At 35.9% G+C, this 16922-nt stretch overlaps 4 protein-coding genes across 10 annotated transcripts; 1 reads left to right on the forward strand and 3 right to left on the reverse strand.

The window, feature by feature from the left end:
* Positions 1 to 469: 469 nt before the first annotated feature.
* On the reverse strand, positions 470 to 2425 carry LOC120155084. Of its 3 annotated transcripts, none has more exons than XM_039166657.1 (4): positions 2216 to 2425; positions 1833 to 1975; positions 1421 to 1531; positions 470 to 869 (listed from the first exon to the last, which is right to left on the reverse strand). In XM_039166657.1, exons 2-4 carry the CDS (start codon positions 1947 to 1949, stop codon positions 633 to 635), a joined length of 465 nt encoding a protein of 154 aa, XP_039022588.1. In that variant the 5' UTR covers positions 1950 to 1975; positions 2216 to 2425; the 3' UTR covers positions 470 to 632. The 3 variants fall into 3 exon arrangements, with proteins under 3 accessions (XP_039022588.1, XP_039022589.1, XP_039022590.1); XM_039166658.1 differs by having other exon boundaries at positions 1833 to 1977; positions 2211 to 2425; XM_039166659.1 differs by lacking the exons at positions 1833 to 1975; positions 2216 to 2425 and adding an exon at positions 1656 to 1790 and having other exon boundaries at positions 1421 to 1607.
* Positions 2426 to 3305: 880 nt separating this feature from the next.
* LOC120155083 (bax inhibitor 1-like) lies at positions 3306 to 6248 on the reverse strand. The gene is made up of 6 exons (XM_039166656.1): positions 6073 to 6248; positions 5347 to 5490; positions 5167 to 5258; positions 3921 to 4107; positions 3668 to 3823; positions 3306 to 3572 (listed from the first exon to the last, which is right to left on the reverse strand). Exons 1-6 carry the CDS (start codon positions 6181 to 6183, stop codon positions 3516 to 3518), a joined length of 747 nt encoding a protein of 248 aa, XP_039022587.1. The 5' UTR covers positions 6184 to 6248; the 3' UTR covers positions 3306 to 3515.
* On the reverse strand, positions 5697 to 15739 carry LOC120155082 (RGG repeats nuclear RNA binding protein A-like). Of its 2 annotated transcripts, XM_039166654.1 has the most exons (8): positions 15411 to 15739; positions 14471 to 14768; positions 14285 to 14350; positions 13956 to 14088; positions 13350 to 13505; positions 13204 to 13257; positions 12365 to 12568; positions 5697 to 5707 (listed from the first exon to the last, which is right to left on the reverse strand). In XM_039166654.1, exons 1-7 carry the CDS (start codon positions 15586 to 15588, stop codon positions 12392 to 12394), a joined length of 1062 nt encoding a protein of 353 aa, XP_039022585.1. In that variant the 5' UTR covers positions 15589 to 15739; the 3' UTR covers positions 5697 to 5707; positions 12365 to 12391. The 2 variants fall into 2 exon arrangements, with proteins under 2 accessions (XP_039022585.1, XP_039022586.1); XM_039166655.1 differs by lacking the exon at positions 5697 to 5707 and having other exon boundaries at positions 12180 to 12568.
* On the forward strand, positions 8120 to 10512 carry LOC120155081 (putative glycerol-3-phosphate transporter 4). 4 transcript variants are annotated; one of them, XM_039166653.1, is made up of 4 exons: positions 8120 to 8223; positions 8314 to 9364; positions 9804 to 10286; positions 10400 to 10512. In XM_039166653.1, the coding sequence occupies exons 2-4, from the start codon at positions 8341 to 8343 to the stop codon at positions 10435 to 10437; spliced, it is 1545 nt and encodes a 514-aa protein (XP_039022584.1). In that variant the 5' UTR covers positions 8120 to 8223; positions 8314 to 8340; the 3' UTR covers positions 10438 to 10512. The 4 variants fall into 4 exon arrangements, with proteins under 4 accessions (XP_039022584.1, XP_039022580.1, XP_039022581.1 ...); XM_039166649.1 differs by having other exon boundaries at positions 8121 to 8223; positions 9741 to 10286; XM_039166650.1 differs by having other exon boundaries at positions 8177 to 8223; positions 8323 to 9364; positions 9741 to 10286.
* Positions 15740 to 16922: the final 1183 nt, after the last annotated feature.

A 16922-nucleotide genomic window follows, 5' to 3' on the forward strand; every position in this document is an offset into this window, starting at 1 on the left:
TTGTAAACAATGAAAAGGAAAGGTTGTCCATAGTGCTAGAATTGAAAACAAAAGCCAAAACACCAAAGAAAAATTTGGAGACGGTAATGCCAACCCCGGAAGGTTTAGTAGATTCCCTTTGAAAATGGCCTTTAATAATCAAAATAGAACCATTTTTTAACATTTTTACGTGATAAATATGTATTATTAAAATATATTCAATGAACTATTTGAGTGTTTCCCCTAGAGAGATTCAAGTTCGAATAGGAACAGCTACATATGCAGAGTATATGTATTGTCAATAATTAAGAAAAACCCTGAATAGATACTACCTTGTAATCAAATAGAATCGGTGTAGGCTGGCCTTGAGGTTTGCATGATAATAATCATCAAATATATAAAATAAACGCCAGTGTTTATCGGCTAAATTTTCGTTCACTACTCAGTACCTATCCATCCAATGAGATCACCATTTATTAGTACAATATAAGCAAATAATAACTTTGTTAAATGACAAAACTCAGCCTTTAGACGGTTCGACTTTTCTCAGTAAGAGCCTTAATTTATTCAAACACCTCTCGAGTCGAACATACAACCCAACCCAAAGAGGGGAAACATAAAATATAAGCGTTCATGGAATCGATGTTGGTTAACTATCTCATTTGAGCATGTTGACTGCTGCTAAGAGTAGTAGCATCCTGGTTACTTTGGTTCACATCCTGTTGACATATGTTTGCCATTTTCTCGGCTTCCATTTTCTCAAGAAAGGCCTCTCTCTGCATTGTTGCCATCATCTGTTTCATTGTCTTCTCTTCTCCATCAAGCTGGATTTTCATTATCGTCTCAGCTTCCTTATCTATTGGTTTGAAGTACTCTTCGATGGCAGCTTCCTGAAAGTAAACAACAAATTTTTTTATGAAAGACAAAAAAAAATCATTCTGAAATAGGAACAGAAAGATGCCTTGGAATTCCCATCATGACTCGTGCCTTGAAAACGAAAAATGATTGTAAATGCAATTCGCTTATTTAGACAAAGTGACCATTAAACTTGTTATGGGAGGTTCCAATAGTTCGGGTCGATCAAAGTCTGAAAGCAGGTATCTGAACCTAGCAATGAAAGAGTACGTGAATAAGCAAGGAATTTGCCAATGATCGCACATAGTAACCTAATAAGTAATAACTTGATTCTTTTGTGAATTCCAACTTTGAATCAAAATCAACCAACATGGATAAACTCCTCAAAAACAGGACAAGACTTATCAGTGGATGTCTTCCCTTAAAAATTGTGCAAATATAAGACCACATAAGAGGACACTCTTTGGTTCATTTTTTCTCACGAATGAATCAAGGTTATAAATGACAGTGCCAACATTTAAAAACCAACTACATTAAAATATTAGGCAGCAAACGCTATAATTTCCAAGCACAAGTAAAAACTTACTGTTTCTTCAAGCCTTTTATTTAGAGCTTGCATATCCTCAACCATTCGGCGAACCTCTTGTAATACAGTCTGCTCAGGAATCTTTCTTAGGGCTGCTTTCCTTGCTTGCGCCTGAACAACCGAAGAATAGAGAAGGAAAACCAACATTAGGATTTTGGGGCAAGAAGTTCAACAGGTACTAAGATAATATAAACATATATAAGTTAAATTTTCCAAGTTGATATGCATATTAGAACATAACCTTTTCAACTACATACTGAATGCAGCCAACTCATTGCATAAATAATGCTTCTCACTTCGACACAATCCTAAACTTCTGAGAAGATGTTACTTAAATATTTTACAAAATAAACCATGCCATCAAATATGTTCAGGTCCACAAATCTATAGAAATTAAGAAAGTGAGAAAGACCTGTTGCAGGCGTTTCTCGAGCTCCAATCTGTAGTTCCGAATTCTACGTTCTTCATATCCAGAGAGAACCCTTACGTAGAACAAAGCTTTCTTCCCAAATTCCCTTAATTTGTCCATCTTCTATATTTCACCTTTAGCATCCACTAAACTCAAAACATGAATTTTTTTAAAAGAAATTCGATCACATGATTGATTATCTAATTCCAGCAATACAAATTAATAGACGAAGTTAGGAAACAAAAATCAAATAGAATCCCCAAAGTTGACTCTAACCCACGCTTAACCTTCGCTAAAAAGAAAAGTAAAAAAGAAAAATGACGTGCCTAAAAGAATCATAAAAAGAGAAAAGCCAACAGAAACAGGAAACGGCGGAGGAAACTAACCTGGGCGGCGAAAATTTCAAATAGTTTGGCTGAAGACAGGCGGCGGCTTAGGATTAGGAAGAAAGAGCGATTGAATCCGATGCCGAAAACTGGTTTGTCCCGATCCCGATCCCGATCGAGGTGGTGCGGACCAAATGAGGAGCAGAATGTTCTGTCACTATCATTTCATTTCAAGTCCACTCGATTCATTTTTGGGCTTAAAAAATGGACTGCGATCGGGCTTAAGCAACCGCACTCTTGCCATATATAATCTATCGCTATTTGCATAAATGAAAGAATTTGTAACCTTTTGCATTCCATAAAAGGCTATTTGAAGTTTGAAGTTACATTTCACAATAGGTATTTTACGAATGGGAAAATATAATTTTTTTCTACCTAACTTTCACATTTATGTGAAAGATGATATTCAACTTATTTTTCAGTGCAATTATGTATATAACTATTTTTAATGGTGTAATTAGGTTCCTAATTTTTTTGGTGTAATTAGGTATCAAACTTCTATTTTTTGAAGTAGTTGGCTACCTAATATTCTTTTTTCAATTACACGGCTTCATACTTAGAATCTTTTACCTCCTAACTTTAAAAAATATTAGGTACCTAATAGCACTAAATAGATAAAGTTGGACACCTAATTATACCATTAAAAAAAGTCAAGTACCTAATTGCACCATTAAAATGTTTAGATACATAATTACAACATTAAAAAATTAGGTACTTGAATGCACCAAAAAAATTATATATCATATTATACATAAATGTCAAAATTGGGTACCAAAAATTATTTTTTGATTCAAGGCAATGTAAGTAAATATATCCCATGATCAATTCTAGTGATGCATTAATAATGTTTTAGAATTAACTTGGTGGAATCAATTTGGGTTACCTAAATGATTAAATGGTTAAGAATGATTATTATCAAATATTACCATGATAATATAACCATCGTATAGATAGTCATTAAGGCTATTGTCAAAAATAGGTTAGCACCGAATTAACTGTAAAAGTTTATTCACACAATATCACCGGATACCATAGTTTAAATACAGCATCGAATTTCATTCTCTAGCATATGCAGAGAGCGAGATTAATAAATAGCAAATATCAAACGTGTCATTAGTTTAGAGGTTTCATATAAAAGCCACCAGGAGAAACAGAAACGGCAAGACCTACCCTTTCTGTATATCAACATACGATGTTTTTTAGTACAAAAATAAAAGGAAACAACTTGCATTAACAGCCGACTTCAGCTTTCCATGACAGGTTATATATTTGCAGCCTTTCCCATCTACTGCTTTATGATTTAGTCATTCCTCTTCTTCTTCCTCCTCCTCTCATCCTTCTCGGCTGAATTTTTCAACTGGGATGCAAGTATGTTTCATGTTAGTTCAAAATATTATTAACCAAGTCAGTAACTAAAAATAAAGGTTTATCACGAATTCTAGCTTCCCTCACCATGATTATCAGAATGCGAACAAATACAGCAACAAAATCAGTGAAAAGGGTCAAGGCATGCTTCACATAATCCAGGTCACCCAAGTGTGCCTTCTCAATTATGTCCTGTGTGTCCACTACCATGTAGCCGACAAACACCAAGAGTCCTAAGTAGATCTGTGAGAACCATCAAATCCCAAGTGGGATGTTAGTCACAGCCAACAGCATAGTTTCGAGTACTACAAGAACACAAAAAGTTTCAACATTCACCCACCTCAATCATAAAGAAGGCTGTCGAACCACCAAAGATAGTGGAAGCAAAATGCAACCACAGAAGCATGGACACACCAGATGAAAGCAAGCCCCCAAGGTAAAGGTACTCTCTGCGCCTTGCTAACATAGCAGCTCCTGAAAAGCATGCAAAGGCCAACGCTGTTCCCACAAATGCAGCTACCAGAACACTGTCCAAATAGAGGAAATGAGATTAATAAAATGTATACAAAACAATAGAGATTTATAACTGTAGATAACAGTAAAAATAAAACAAACATAAAGCATAATCATCCTCCACTAGGAATAAATGAGTCCAAGTAGATGCATTTCCACAGCATTTGATTTTAAAGCAAGCTGAATTGCAGCAGTGGCAAAGAAACTGAGGAGTCAGAAATAGAACAACACTAGCTTGAGGCAGAGTTCAACAACCAAATGAAGTACCCCTCCAGTGAAAATGCACAATGATGTGAATGAAGAAAGACCCAACATAATAAGGCTTCCAAGTCCATGATGATATTTAAATGGAGAGAGAAAATGGTCTTTTTATGGCATAACCACCGGTATCCAAATCATTGGCTAACTAAGCCCATCATGGGGCGACCCCCTCCCAATCTAATTTTCTCCATTCACAATGCCAGGATTCAAATCCTAATCTTGCTTAAGAGACATAGTATCTCTCATCCCACAACTGGTAGTTGGTAGAGAAAATGGTCTTCTAGTAAAGAAGAGAGGCCTCAAGATAAAGACAAACTATTCCTACTAGCAATTTTAGTCCACTAAAAATGGTGACAATCCACAAGCCAGTAAAATATTATATGAATTCAAAGCATATAACACACAAATACTACTATTACAGCAGACCCCAAGCAACCAGCGGCTGTAGCATAGAGCGAAAGCCAACTTGACACGTCTAGGAATTGACATCTTTGAAGGGTCATTCCAGTGAAGCCTCAGATCATTAGACCATGACAGAAGGTGTTGGAAGCAGTAGCAACGGTAATGGCAACAACAGTTAGAGAATTGGGAAGATCCATGCGACTTCGAAAACTCCAGCAGGTAGACAAAAGAAAGCTAAAAGCCAGTAAACTTTAAAATATTCAAGGGATTTTAATATCAATTGTCGAAATTCATTCAGATAAGCATAACATTACCCTCAAAAGGTGGCACAAAATGAATAAAATTATTGATTTAAAATCTGCGACTTTTCAAACACAAGTTACCCATTTAGTATTTATAACAGAAAATACCTTGGGTCAATCTGAATGGCCAAGTCAATCAAAGGGCCAACTGAAGCCCCTTCAAACACAGCTGATGCCATCAGAAGAGAAAACCTCTTTTGCTGCATCATTTACAACACCAGAACAAAAGATGAGTTCTACGCAAAAAATAATATTAATATTATTTTAGACATCAAGAAATATTGTTACCTCTTGATAAGGAGGGAGGGAGTGGAGCCAAATTATGGCTCCAAAGCATGCAAATGTCGTGAGGTAACCACCGATGTTCCATATTATATGAAGATAAGCCCCAAAGGCAGAGGCAATCAGAGCACAACATAGAGTCAAGTAAACCTGAAAATTAAAAGCACTAATTTAGATCATAAATAATAAAAATTTTGGAATCAAGGAAACCAGTTAATAGATAATTGCATCTTAAAATCGAAGATAAAATAACAATAAGCATTAGAGCCCCATAAAGATGAGAAAGTGTATTATTTTTCATCCTCAGAACGACATAAAGATCTAATCATATAGATCAACCAAAAATAAATAAATAAAAGTGCAAACCCTAGGTAATAAATTGGGGAAATATTTAAAAGAAAGCATATATACCTGCAAAGCAAATGCACAATACTCATATAGTCAAGAAAAAAATTGGAAACAATGGATAGTTAGATAAATAAATTTGTCTTGAAACGAAGATAAAATCCATAATACACATTAGAATCTAGGACCGCGTAAAGATGAGAACCTTAATCTTCTCAGAACTTGACAAAAATCCAATACAACTAGGGCTCGACCAATAAAATCATTGTGCAAAGGCCACGAAACAAATTTAGTTCAAACTTAACAAACAAAAAGTTAATAATTCGCAAGAGTTTAACATAGATTCCTAATTTGTCCTTCGCAAACCCTAATTGCAAGGTAAATTACCCTTTTGAGATGAGTCTGAACGATCGGAGAGATCTGGCGGAAATTCTTGAGGGTATCGTAATTCCAGCTGCTTCTCGATTGAGAATCGAAGAACGAAGAGAACGCGTCCATCGTTCGTTGAAATTAAAAACGACAGAAAATTGCAAGAAAACGAAAGAAATTGAATGATTGTTCATTCAATTTCGAGCTCGTGGTATTTATGGGGGCTTGCTTTGGATAATGTCTCGAAAATTTTCAGGATTCAAAATTACTAAAAAACCCTTAAACGAAAGGTTTGTTATTAGAGCAGAATGAGTAGTTATGGCAATCTTCTCTAAGGGTAATTGAGGAAATGTGAAAATGCAAAAACTGTTGGAAAGTTCACGGTTTCATTGGTTGACTAATGGCTCCCCGATGACAAGCAAATAAAAAATAAAAAATAAAAATTATGCTTTGCAAAAATCGCTTGGCCTCGAAGTAAGAAATCTTCGGCCGATGCTGCGTCACGTGAACCAATACAACATTGCCACGTCAATATGCACCCTAATTTCATTAATTTTAGGTTTAAATTGTAGACTTCCAAAAAAAAAGGCTTCAACTGTAAAAATGTTTTCCTCACAAATCACAGGTTTTTATTCGAAAAGCACGCTTGAAGTGATTGTCTATTTTTAAATTATATTAAATAAGTCACTTAGCTAATGAAATATATCCTTGAAAACCCTAATTGCAAGGTAAATCACCCTTTTGTGAATCTGAAACTCCATATGTCACGTGAGTCTCGTAATACTCCTCCACATGAAGCTGTACCATCATTTGGTCTTCTCGCTCCATTTGTATTTAGCTTGTACCAATCCTCTTGGGGTGGAGTCCGGCGCTTTGAAGTTTGAACCTTTCCATATATCTGATCTCTACATGGTTTGGTTGGGTCGCCCTACCTGAGCCTTGTATGTCAACTGTTGTAAATGCTTGCTCCTTTCTAGCACCGAGCGGGAGTCGTCTAATGGATTATTAAACGTCAATGAGTTGCGTTGAAGCCATGAATTCCAAGTTATTGCACCGAACAAAATATTTCAATAATGAAGTTTTTTTTGTTTTGAGTTAAATTTAATTAGGTCTTGACAATTTAATGGTCTAGTGTGGTTAAAAAATAGTTGCGTCTTAATTTTTAATACGTTTTAACTTAAAATATGTATTTAATATATATAATATATTAATTTATTTATTTCGAATCGAATTAACCGTTAAATGAATATTGAAAAAAATTAATTATTCTTCGACTGAACTAATTTCAATGACAACCATTTAATCGAACTAATTTAGTTTAGTCGATTAATTCGGTTAAAATCAATAAATAAACACATCTTAATGTTACTGTTGAAGCTAATGATGTAACCATTAATGCAGAGAGGTCTAAATTTTAAAATTTTAAAAATGTGAAATGGTAAAATTTCAAAAGACGCCAAATTATTATAAAATATAAAGGATATATATATAATATAAAAATTTAAAATTTTTAGGACGTGTAATTACTCTTAACACACTCTTAATCCATCCATGAATTCATGTGTGCACAATAATATAATAGAAATATTTAATTAATTATTACAAAAATAAATAAAATTTTATTAACGTTGAAGCAAAAGCATTATAAAGAAAAACCTAAAATTATCTAAGTTTAATAAACGATTTGTTAAAAAAAAGTTTAATAAACGTTATACATTTTGATTCATAAATTTAATAGTTGATATTATATGTTTAATTAATGACATAATTTTACTCACGTATCATAATTTATCATTATTTTTTTAGAAAAAAAATCATATATTCGTATGCACACCAATATCAGTACAATTTTTTCTCGATTAAGCAACGTGGCAATCAGTAACGTTTCGTAAAACCCGGCCTTGCACAGAAACCCCTGAAACGCTATCAGAACCTACGTGGTGGCTTATATGCATGGCTTTTCCCAGTCGAAGCGCCATTAAACTAGCACGTGTCTCCTTTCTCGATACAACCCTTTGTCTCCTCTGCCCCCCCCCCCCCACGACAACCTCGCACTCCCTCTTACCATTCTCCTACCTTCGCCTGAAAAAAATTAAACCTTCATCATTCTCTGTCCCTGTGAAAAACAACTTTGTATGCTTACATTATTACAAGGTTTGTTTTTGTGAGGTAAATTTTTTTTTTCTATGTCTATGTTTGCGTTTGAATGTTGAGTTTTGTTATTTTATGTCTTATCTTTTTTTTTCTTTTGGTTTTCAGTGGTTAAAGTTCGTGTCTTTGTGAAAGATGTCGACGAATTCAAATACGATAAGGCGAACCCCACCTGGGATTTTGCTTATCAGAAATATTAGAGGTAAAGATTGGAGCCTGAAATCATATAGATATATAATTTTATTGCTTACCTTCATCGCATACGCTACCTATCACGCCTCTAGGAAACCTAGCAGCATAGTCAAGAGCGTTTTGTATCCAGAATCCATGAAATCTTCTGATCCTCCATGGCCTGTTGGAAATGTCTTCATCGAGGAAGAATTTTCGGGTTTTGGTACAAATGGGGTGAACAATAAGGGTTGGTATCCTTTTAACGGAACCGATGGTACATCGAAATTGGGCGAAATCGATGTCGCTTTTCTGGCTTGTTACTCTTCTGGAATGTATGTTGCAGGGCATCTAGGGGATACTCTGGATCTTAGGTTGTTTTTGACAATTGGGATGATTGGGAGTGGCATTTTTGTGGGACTATTTGGGATGGGATACTATTGGAACATTCATGAGTTTTGGTTTTATCTTTTTATGCAAATGGTTGCCGGGTTGTTTCAAGCAACCGGTTGGCCTTCGGTTGTGGCCGTCATCGGGAATTGGTTTGGGAAAAGGAAGAGGGGTTTGATAATGGGAATTTGGAATGCACATACTTCGGTCGGTAATATTAGTGGATCTCTCCTTGCCGCTGCTGTTTTGGATTATGGTTGGGGATGGTCTTTTATTGTCCCGGGAGCATTGATTGCTTCGGCAGGGGTACTAGTTTATTTGTTCCTGCCTGCTTATCCTGAGGATATTGGTTTTAGTGGCGCAAATGCTTCCTCTTCTGAAGAGGAGGATCGGATTCAGAAGGCTTCGGAGCAGAAGGGATCTGCGGTGAATGTAGAAAAAAGTTCTGATCTCAAAGCAGGGTCGGGGAGTAGGAAAGGTATTGGAATTTTCGAAGCTTGTTCCATACCAGGCGTGATTCCCTTTGCATTATGCCTCTTCTTCTCAAAGCTCGTCGCCTATACATTTTTATACTGGTTACCATTTTATTTAAGCCAAACAGGTAATTTTCCTGTTCCCATGCTTTCTGTTTTGTTCGATTGATAAATGTGACTTTGTGTGAAATATCAGAAATGAGAACCAATCTAGAAATCAGATGCTTGTTTAGGGTATTTGGAAATTCATAATGAGCTTTCATAAACTTCCCTTAGTCGAGATCGCCGTGCATAGGATTGATTTGATGTCATAATTTGTTTAATTGACTCTCAAAGTAAGTTTTTCTTTTCAATTTTGTGGGACAAACACATTCTAGGAAGCTGGTTTACTTAAGATTCGTCCTCGAGTATAACTCGTGAATTTGAACTAGGTTTTCCGTTCTTTGTTAGGAATCTGCAAAGTGCTTTCGGTTTTCCTGTCTGTTTGATTCCATTGTTTTACAGAAATTGGTGGGGAGTACATGTCTGTGAAGTCTGCCGGAAACCTCTCAACCTTATTTGATGTAGGGGGTATTGTTGGGGGGGTCCTAGCTGGTTACATATCCGATAAACTTATAGCCCGGGCTACTACAGCAGCCACCTTCATGTTTGCTGCAATACCTTCAATGATCTTATACCGTTTATATGGAAATATCTCACGTGCCACCAACATTTTACTGATGATGATAGCTGGCTTGTTTGTAAACGGGCCATATGCCCTTATCACGACTGCAGTTTCAGCAGACCTTGGTACTCACAGTTCCCTCAGAGGGGATTCTCGGGCACTAGCAACAGTGACAGCCATAATTGATGGCACTGGCTCAGTTGGTGCTGCTCTCGGCCCTCTTATCACTGGGTTTCTTTCATCAAAGGGATGGGACACGGTTTTCATGATGCTAAACGCCGGTGCTCTTATTGCATCACTTCTTTTATCGCATTTGGTCATAGCTGAATTCAGAGAGAGAACTAGCAAACCATTGCCACCATCTCATGGACAGCAAAACCATGAAGGTAATATGGCTCCGATTTCATTGCCACAAAATTTCTTTTTTACGATCAACATGCGAGAGAATTTTATCTTTATCTTGTTTTAAACCTGTCTGATCTATGCCTTTTTGGTGCAGCTACCGGATCACAACCCCTTCTAGGTAATCAAAGGTGAGAGAATTCAGGTATTCTGTGAAGGAACTACAAAATTCAATGGAGCTTAGAGTATATAGTAGAGAGAAAAGTGATATCATTCATATCAAAGTGAGCTTTACATTTGGCCTCCATTAATGTTTTCAGACAAGAAAAAACAAACCTTGGAAACAAGGAGAAAAGTTGGTCCATTTTGCATGCAAGCATTAATAAAAACAGAGGTCTAAGAGATATTCATTACTGCAATATTTCAGACAAGACCAACCAAAACTTATGACCCACATTCACATGTGTTCTATTCTTAACACGAGAAAAAGAAAATTAAAAATGGTAAAAGGAGGTATGTCTGTATATCAATGGGCAAATTATCTAAAATTTACACTAAAAAGACATTGAAATGGTTTCTATTGAAAATAGGAGTTTCAAATATCCAGAATAATCTTTGCTCTCTTTGTGGTAAAGTTCCTGAAACAGTTCGTCATCTTCTCTTTCATTGTGAATTTTCTTGGAAATTGTGGATGCGTTTTGCGGATTGTTGGAATATTTCATTTGTTCTCCCTCATGACCCTTCATCATTTTGCTCGGCTTGGATTGAAGCTTTAATTTCTCATTCTGCAAGTTCTATTTGGTAACTCATTCCGTTTGCAACCATCTGGTCGATCTGGCTTTTTATGAATGAGATAGTGTTCAAAGGAAAATCGATGGACGCCATCCAACTCTTTCTTTTAATTATGTTTCGATTAGCTTTCTGGTTCAAAGCTAAATTTCCCAACATTTCGATACCCCTGGAAAGAATTGTAATGGATCCGTCGATAGCTGATTCTCTTATGTTGGTGTCCCCCTCCGAGTGGTTCTCTTAAGTTGAATGTTGACGGTGCCATAAGAAGTGATGCCAGTTGTGGTGGAATTGGAGGTTTATTGAGGAATGCCGAGGGGTGCTCATTGGCTTCATTTTCTAAGAAGTTTGGTCCTGGCCTCCTGATTTCAGCGGAATTACTGGCCATAAAATACGGGATCGAGATGTTCCTCTCTTCCCAGTGGTTTGGCTCATATAGTCTGATTGTCGAAAGTGATCGTAAGAATGCGATAGACTTGCTTCTTAATCCCTCGGCATCACCATCTTTCCTCTTCTGTCTGGTTCGTGAAATTTCGGATAGCTTTTGCGGTAAAGATGTGTCCATTCGTCATATTTCAAGAAACGGCAACATTGTAGCTGACTTGCTCGCCAAAGCTGGTATTGGCTGATGATTTCTAATCTCTGGATATGCGCCACTTTTGTGTTTTGACCTCAACTGGCCTCCAATGGAATTCATAGAATTTGGATTTTCTTTTGAGTTTTGGATTGGGAAGTCGGTCTCTAGTTAGTCTTTGAAACATTAGCTGCTTGTGTTGCAATTGAAGATCTGAATGTAAAGAACTTCTTTGTGTGGCAGCTGGTAGACCTTTGTTTTGAAGCTGTGGTCTCCTCATTAAAGCTACTCTTATTCTGGATTCAAAGGTGAGAGAGGTTACCTTTAGCCTCCATTAATGTTTTCAGACAAGAAAAACCAGACCTTGGAAACAAGGAGAGAAGTTGGTCCATTTTGCATGCAAGCATTAATAAAAACAGAGATCCAAGAGATATTCATTACTGCAATATTTCAGACAGGACCAACCAAAACTTATGACTCACATTCACATGAGCTCTATTCTTAACACGTGAAAAAGAAAATTAAAAGAGAGAGAGAGAGGGGGATAGAGAGAGAGAGGAGGTATGCATGCATGTCAGGAAAAGACCATAAATCTGTATATCAATGGGTAAATTATCTAAAATTTACACTAAGAAGACATTAAACTGGTTTCTACAAAAGGAAGTCATTGTTCTCTTGAAAAAACTCTTTTTGACTCCTAAACATTGGATAGGATCACAATGAATTTCCGACACCCACAGCAAGTGAAAGACAATAGACATTGTGTGGATGACAATGGTGGATCTCTTACTTCCCACCCAATGAAGGGAAGTGCCCAGGATCTTCGATTGAGGGGGCTGGTACATTGCTAGCTGTGTTGCCTCCATATCCACCTCTAGGACCACGTCCACGTCCTCGACCACGCCCAGGGTCATAGTGTCTCTCTCCTTCAGCTGGCTTCAAAAACTCATTGATGTTGACAGCCTACACCAAGACAACAGTCAGGCAGAATTTCGGCAGGGGCTGAATATAATATGAAAACCAAATCACAAGTACCAATAACACTTAATAAGGCTGTAATATTCAAATAATTATGCAAATTATGTGCCCATAAGAAGCATTAGGTGAAGAAAATATACAATGACCAGCAAATGCTTAAGTTCAGAACTTCAAATGTTTGCTTAAAAGGGCAAACTGTTCGGGTTGTAACCAATAAAAATACAAACTTAGAGAAGTAGCTGGAAGACCACTATTGAATTTGATCCTCTAACGATTTTGCAGATTCATTTCCATTACAGCTGAACAGCCACTATCGGCCAAAGGCGATCTAGCAATGGTTCAACCAGTTATCAATAATGACCAAAGTGCTTGCCGCTTTTGGTAAAAGAACCATATTCCCTAAGCAAATGATACTAATATTCTTTAAGAGAAAAAACACATTCTAAACAAGAGGAATCACTAAGTCAAACTAGAATGAAATCTTGATTCCAATGCAAACCATATAACAACCTAATACGATCGTTAGGAAGACAGGATTACATCCATGAAAAAGATAAATGTCAAATGCAAGATCCACATCCTTCCGAAAGAAGTTAATCAACAGTATCATGTGGGCAAACCTTTTTGATTTTTTCTTCTTTCTCAGCATCTTTGCGCCTGTCCTTTTCAGAACCCTGACAATCAAAGGCCAATTCAATATATCAGCATAAATTGAATAAATGAATGAAACCATGCGTAACAAAAGAACAAAGTTTAGAGATCTTACGAGTTTTATAAAGATATCATCATTGCTCTTCTTGTTTGAAAGTTGTTGCATGGACTCGAACTCTTTGACATCAACCTTCCTTTCTTCAGTCTTGAGGGCAAGCAAAGCTTTCCTCTTCTCCTCGAGAATCTTCTCGTATTCTTCCAATGTCATCTCCTAATATAGATGGAAGAAACCAGCAAAATTAGAAGACTAACATCAAACCAGGCAAATTCAAACTAAGTCGATCGTTTGGTCGGCCTAAATCAACCAAAGAGGAAGTGTGGCTAGTGTCACCACTCATAATTATTGAAACATGAAATTCACCCAGTTTATCAGAAACAACATCAATCCACCTAAGAAATATACCAAGTTAGAGTGTACTTAGGCATAAATAGGCTACTGCTTAGCCACTGATGCTATGTACTTTGAAACTATTAGAACTAGTAATGAATAAAATGATTATTGCCTAGCATCAAAAATGATTTAAAAGACAAATAATCAGTTCAAGAAGTATCAAAGCACGTTCTATTTACTCCCTTATCACTAATTAAACTAGTAACAAAATGGGAAAACCACAAAAAGTAGTTTTGCTATCAGAGACCCTAATCGTGATAAAAAGACTACCTTAGTTTCAGGCTCCTTCTCCTCAGCTTCATTTGCAGCATTCTCCTTGCCAGCATCTGCAGCATCTTCCTCGCCAGGCTGCTTTTCAGAGCTCACATTCTTTTCATCCTTGGGGACATTTTCTTCAGTTTCTCTTATTTTTGCCAAAATAAAAGATGCATCAAGAGATGAGCTTGCTTAGGGCAATACACACACATATGCATATGCATACAATCTAAGGAACTTTGTAGTGAATACAGCACGAGAGATTTGAAAAGATATATATATATATATATATATATATATATATATATATATATATATATATATATATATATATATATACTCACGGAGCAACTTCATCAGTAGGGCTACCCCAATTACCATGTCCAGCGCCATCTCGCTTGAACTCATTCCTGGTAGTAAAAATAGATGGATTAATGATGCAATAAATAGTTAACGAAGGCAGAAATCAATAGTGAGATTTATAACAAATTGAGACCAAAAATGGAAATTCAAATAAGCAAAATACCAACCCGCGTCCAGTGCCACTACGGCGATCATACAGCCTGCGTGGGCGCTCCCCTTCTCCAGATTCTCCAGAATTGAAACCACCACGACGGCCCCCACGGAAAGAACCTCGAGGCCCACTATAGCCACGCCTTTCAGTTTGCTTCCCTCCTTCTCCCTCTTCAGAGAGTCTGTGCAGCCCTGAAAATCCATTGGAATTGTCACTAAAATTGGAGTCACTGTTGAACCCACTGCCACCACGCCCACGACCACGTCCAGTACCACGGCCTCCTCCACGCCCAGGCTCATTCTTTGCCTCTCTCACTACATATTAACAAACACAAATTAATGCGCAAGCACACCACACTTCAATATCAGATTAATTCTCAAAATGTCATTAAAATCTAAACAAAGTTCAAGGGTTCAGAAACTAAAACCAGAACACTGGCATCATTAAAGTGAAGACCCAAATAAAGTTTAAACTTCACATGAGAAATGCATGAAGTTGATAAACACAGATTGAAACAAAAGTCCACCATTTTCTCACTTTTTGTCGAACTTTGAGTAATGCCAAGTAACAAAAATCACACAGAATGTCAGAACACACTTATCCATATAAAAAATGAATAACCCAAAGAAACATACTTGAAGAAAATACTTGTTCCGATGACAGATAGAACTAATAAATTTCACAAATTGCTGTTCTTTCATTGCCGGGAAAAATAAGTACTCGTAAGACTTGAAAAAGAAGTTTCCACGAGACAAAATTGATAAATTTCACATATATCTTCTAGTCTACTTCATTTCCAATCCAATGAACAGCCAAAACATAAAATATAACCAAAACCAACAATGATAGTCCAGCAAACTACTGTAACAACAAACCCAAAATTTTACTTTCTTTATGCCTTCTCCAAAACAAAAAGAAAATCAAGAACCCGTTCAAAGAAGAAGAAATAAAACTACCAGCTTGAGCAGGAGGAGGCGGCTTGGTGGGGAGCTTGGAAGCCTTACCCGGCTGAGCCGGAACCGCGGCAGGAGCTTTCTTAGGCTTTTCAAGCTTTTGCTGCTCAACAGCAGCAATAAGCAAACTTGGGTCTTCAGTATCATCATCCAAGAGATCAAAAGGGTTCTTGGTTGCCATTTTGTCAACTCAAAGAAGTTATATTGAATATTTTAGCTTTTCTTTTTTAATTTAGAGGAAAAATTAGCAACCAAGAGAGCCCTAGTGTATGACTAAAGCCATGGAAATGAAAACAAGTAGGAAAATATCGAAAAGAGAGCGACAAGGATGCTAGACCTAATCTTCAAAACCCTAGTGTGGGCGAGTTCATTCTAAGACTTGATGGTCTTATTTCTCAAATCTAATATGAAATTATTAGGGTGATCATTAAATTACGGTCATTAATTGATCTTCTTATCGAATTATTTTTTATTTTCGATTATCGAACTTTTTAATTGATTTAATCATATATTTGGTCTTTAATATTTAAACATTCTATCAATTTAATCATTATTTTAATTCAATTAAATAAATTTAACTATCTAATTAGAACATAACACGTGTCAATACATGATTAGAAGGTTTTATTTATGAATTTTAAATTATTTAATTAAATAATTTTTTAACCAATCAGGTAGTTACACGTGTCACCACTCAATTGAAATGAAAAATTAAAGAACAAATTTGCGCTCCAAAGGATCCAAACATGCGTCCAAGGGGTGGGGGAGAATAGTTAGACGCCCAAACCGTTAGGCCAAAGCTCCACAATGATTCTAACTTACAACCGTTTGTATTTGTCTTGTATCATTAAACAAATTATTTGGTTAAATAAATTTCAGTTCAATTAATGGTTACAGAAAAAAAATTCGGTTAATTCGATTCGGTTAATAATTTTCAAATAAATTTTGGTTCGATTAACGATTAAGGAAAAATAATTTATTTTATTTAGTTAATTCGGTTAATAATTTTCAAATAAATTTCGATTCGATTAATGGTCAAATAATTTCAGTTCAATTAATAGTTAAAGAAAATAATCAGTTGATTTGGTTCGGTTAATAATTTTCAAATAAATTTTGGTTCGATTAACGGTTAAGGAAAAAATAATTTATTTTATTCGGTTAATAATTTTCAAATAAATTTGAGTTCGATTAACGGTCAAATAATTTCGGTTCGATTAATGGTTAAAGAAAAAAAAATCGGTTACTAATTTTCAAATAAATTTCAGTTCGATTAACGGTCAATAATTTCGGTTAAATTAATGTTAAAGAAAAAAAATTCGGTTAATTTGGTTCGGTTAATAATTTTCAAATAAATTATTTTTCCTTAACTGTTAATCGAACCAAAATTTATTTGAAAATTATTAATCGAATTGAATTAACCGAATTTTTTTCTGTAACCATTAATCGAACTAAAATTTCTTTAACCAAATAATTCGTTTAACGATACAAGTCAAATATAAACTGTTGTAAGTTAGA

Source organism: Hibiscus syriacus, unplaced genomic scaffold (assembly GCF_006381635.1).
Source record: "Hibiscus syriacus cultivar Baekdansim isolate YM2019G1 unplaced genomic scaffold, ASM638163v2 tig00111164_pilon, whole genome shotgun sequence".
NCBI lineage: Eukaryota > Viridiplantae > Streptophyta > Magnoliopsida > Malvales > Malvaceae > Hibiscus > Hibiscus syriacus.

Excerpts from the sequence above, each read along its gene's own strand:
- LOC120155084 (XM_039166657.1), bottom strand. The coding sequence starts at position 1,949 with ATGGACAAATTAAGGGAATTTGGGAAGAAAGCTTTGTTCTACGTAAGG. Across the intron at positions 1,532-1,832 it reads TCGAGAAACGCCTGCAACAG|GCGCAAGCAAGGAAAGCAGC; the intron begins GTCTTTCTCACT and ends TCGGTTGTTCAG. Across the intron at positions 870-1,420 it reads ATAAAAGGCTTGAAGAAACA|GAAGCTGCCATCGAAGAGTA; the intron begins GTAAGTTTTTAC and ends GTTTACTTTCAG.
- LOC120155083 (XM_039166656.1), bottom strand. The coding sequence starts at position 6,183 with ATGGACGCGTTCTCTTCGTTCTTCGATTCTCAATCGAGAAGCAGCTGG. Across the intron at positions 4,108-5,166 it reads GCCATTCAGATTGACCCAAG|TGTTCTGGTAGCTGCATTTG; the intron begins GTATTTTCTGTT and ends CTATTTGGACAG. Across the intron at positions 3,573-3,667 it reads TTCGCATTCTGATAATCATG|TTGAAAAATTCAGCCGAGAA; the intron begins GTGAGGGAAGCT and ends CTTGCATCCCAG.
- LOC120155081 (XM_039166649.1), top strand. The coding sequence starts at position 8,341 with ATGTCGACGAATTCAAATACGATAAGGCGAACCCCACCTGGGATTTTG. Across the intron at positions 9,365-9,740 it reads ATTTTATTTAAGCCAAACAG|AAATTGGTGGGGAGTACATG; the intron begins GTAATTTTCCTG and ends ATTGTTTTACAG. Across the intron at positions 10,287-10,399 it reads TGGACAGCAAAACCATGAAG|CTACCGGATCACAACCCCTT; the intron begins GTAATATGGCTC and ends TTTTTGGTGCAG.
- LOC120155082 (XM_039166654.1), bottom strand. The coding sequence starts at position 15,588 with ATGGCAACCAAGAACCCTTTTGATCTCTTGGATGATGATACTGAAGAC. Across the intron at positions 14,089-14,284 it reads CCTACTGATGAAGTTGCTCC|AGAAACTGAAGAAAATGTCC; the intron begins GTGAGTATATAT and ends GGCAAAAATAAG. Across the intron at positions 12,569-13,203 it reads AAGAAGAAAAAATCAAAAAG|GCTGTCAACATCAATGAGTT; the intron begins GTTTGCCCACAT and ends GTCTTGGTGTAG.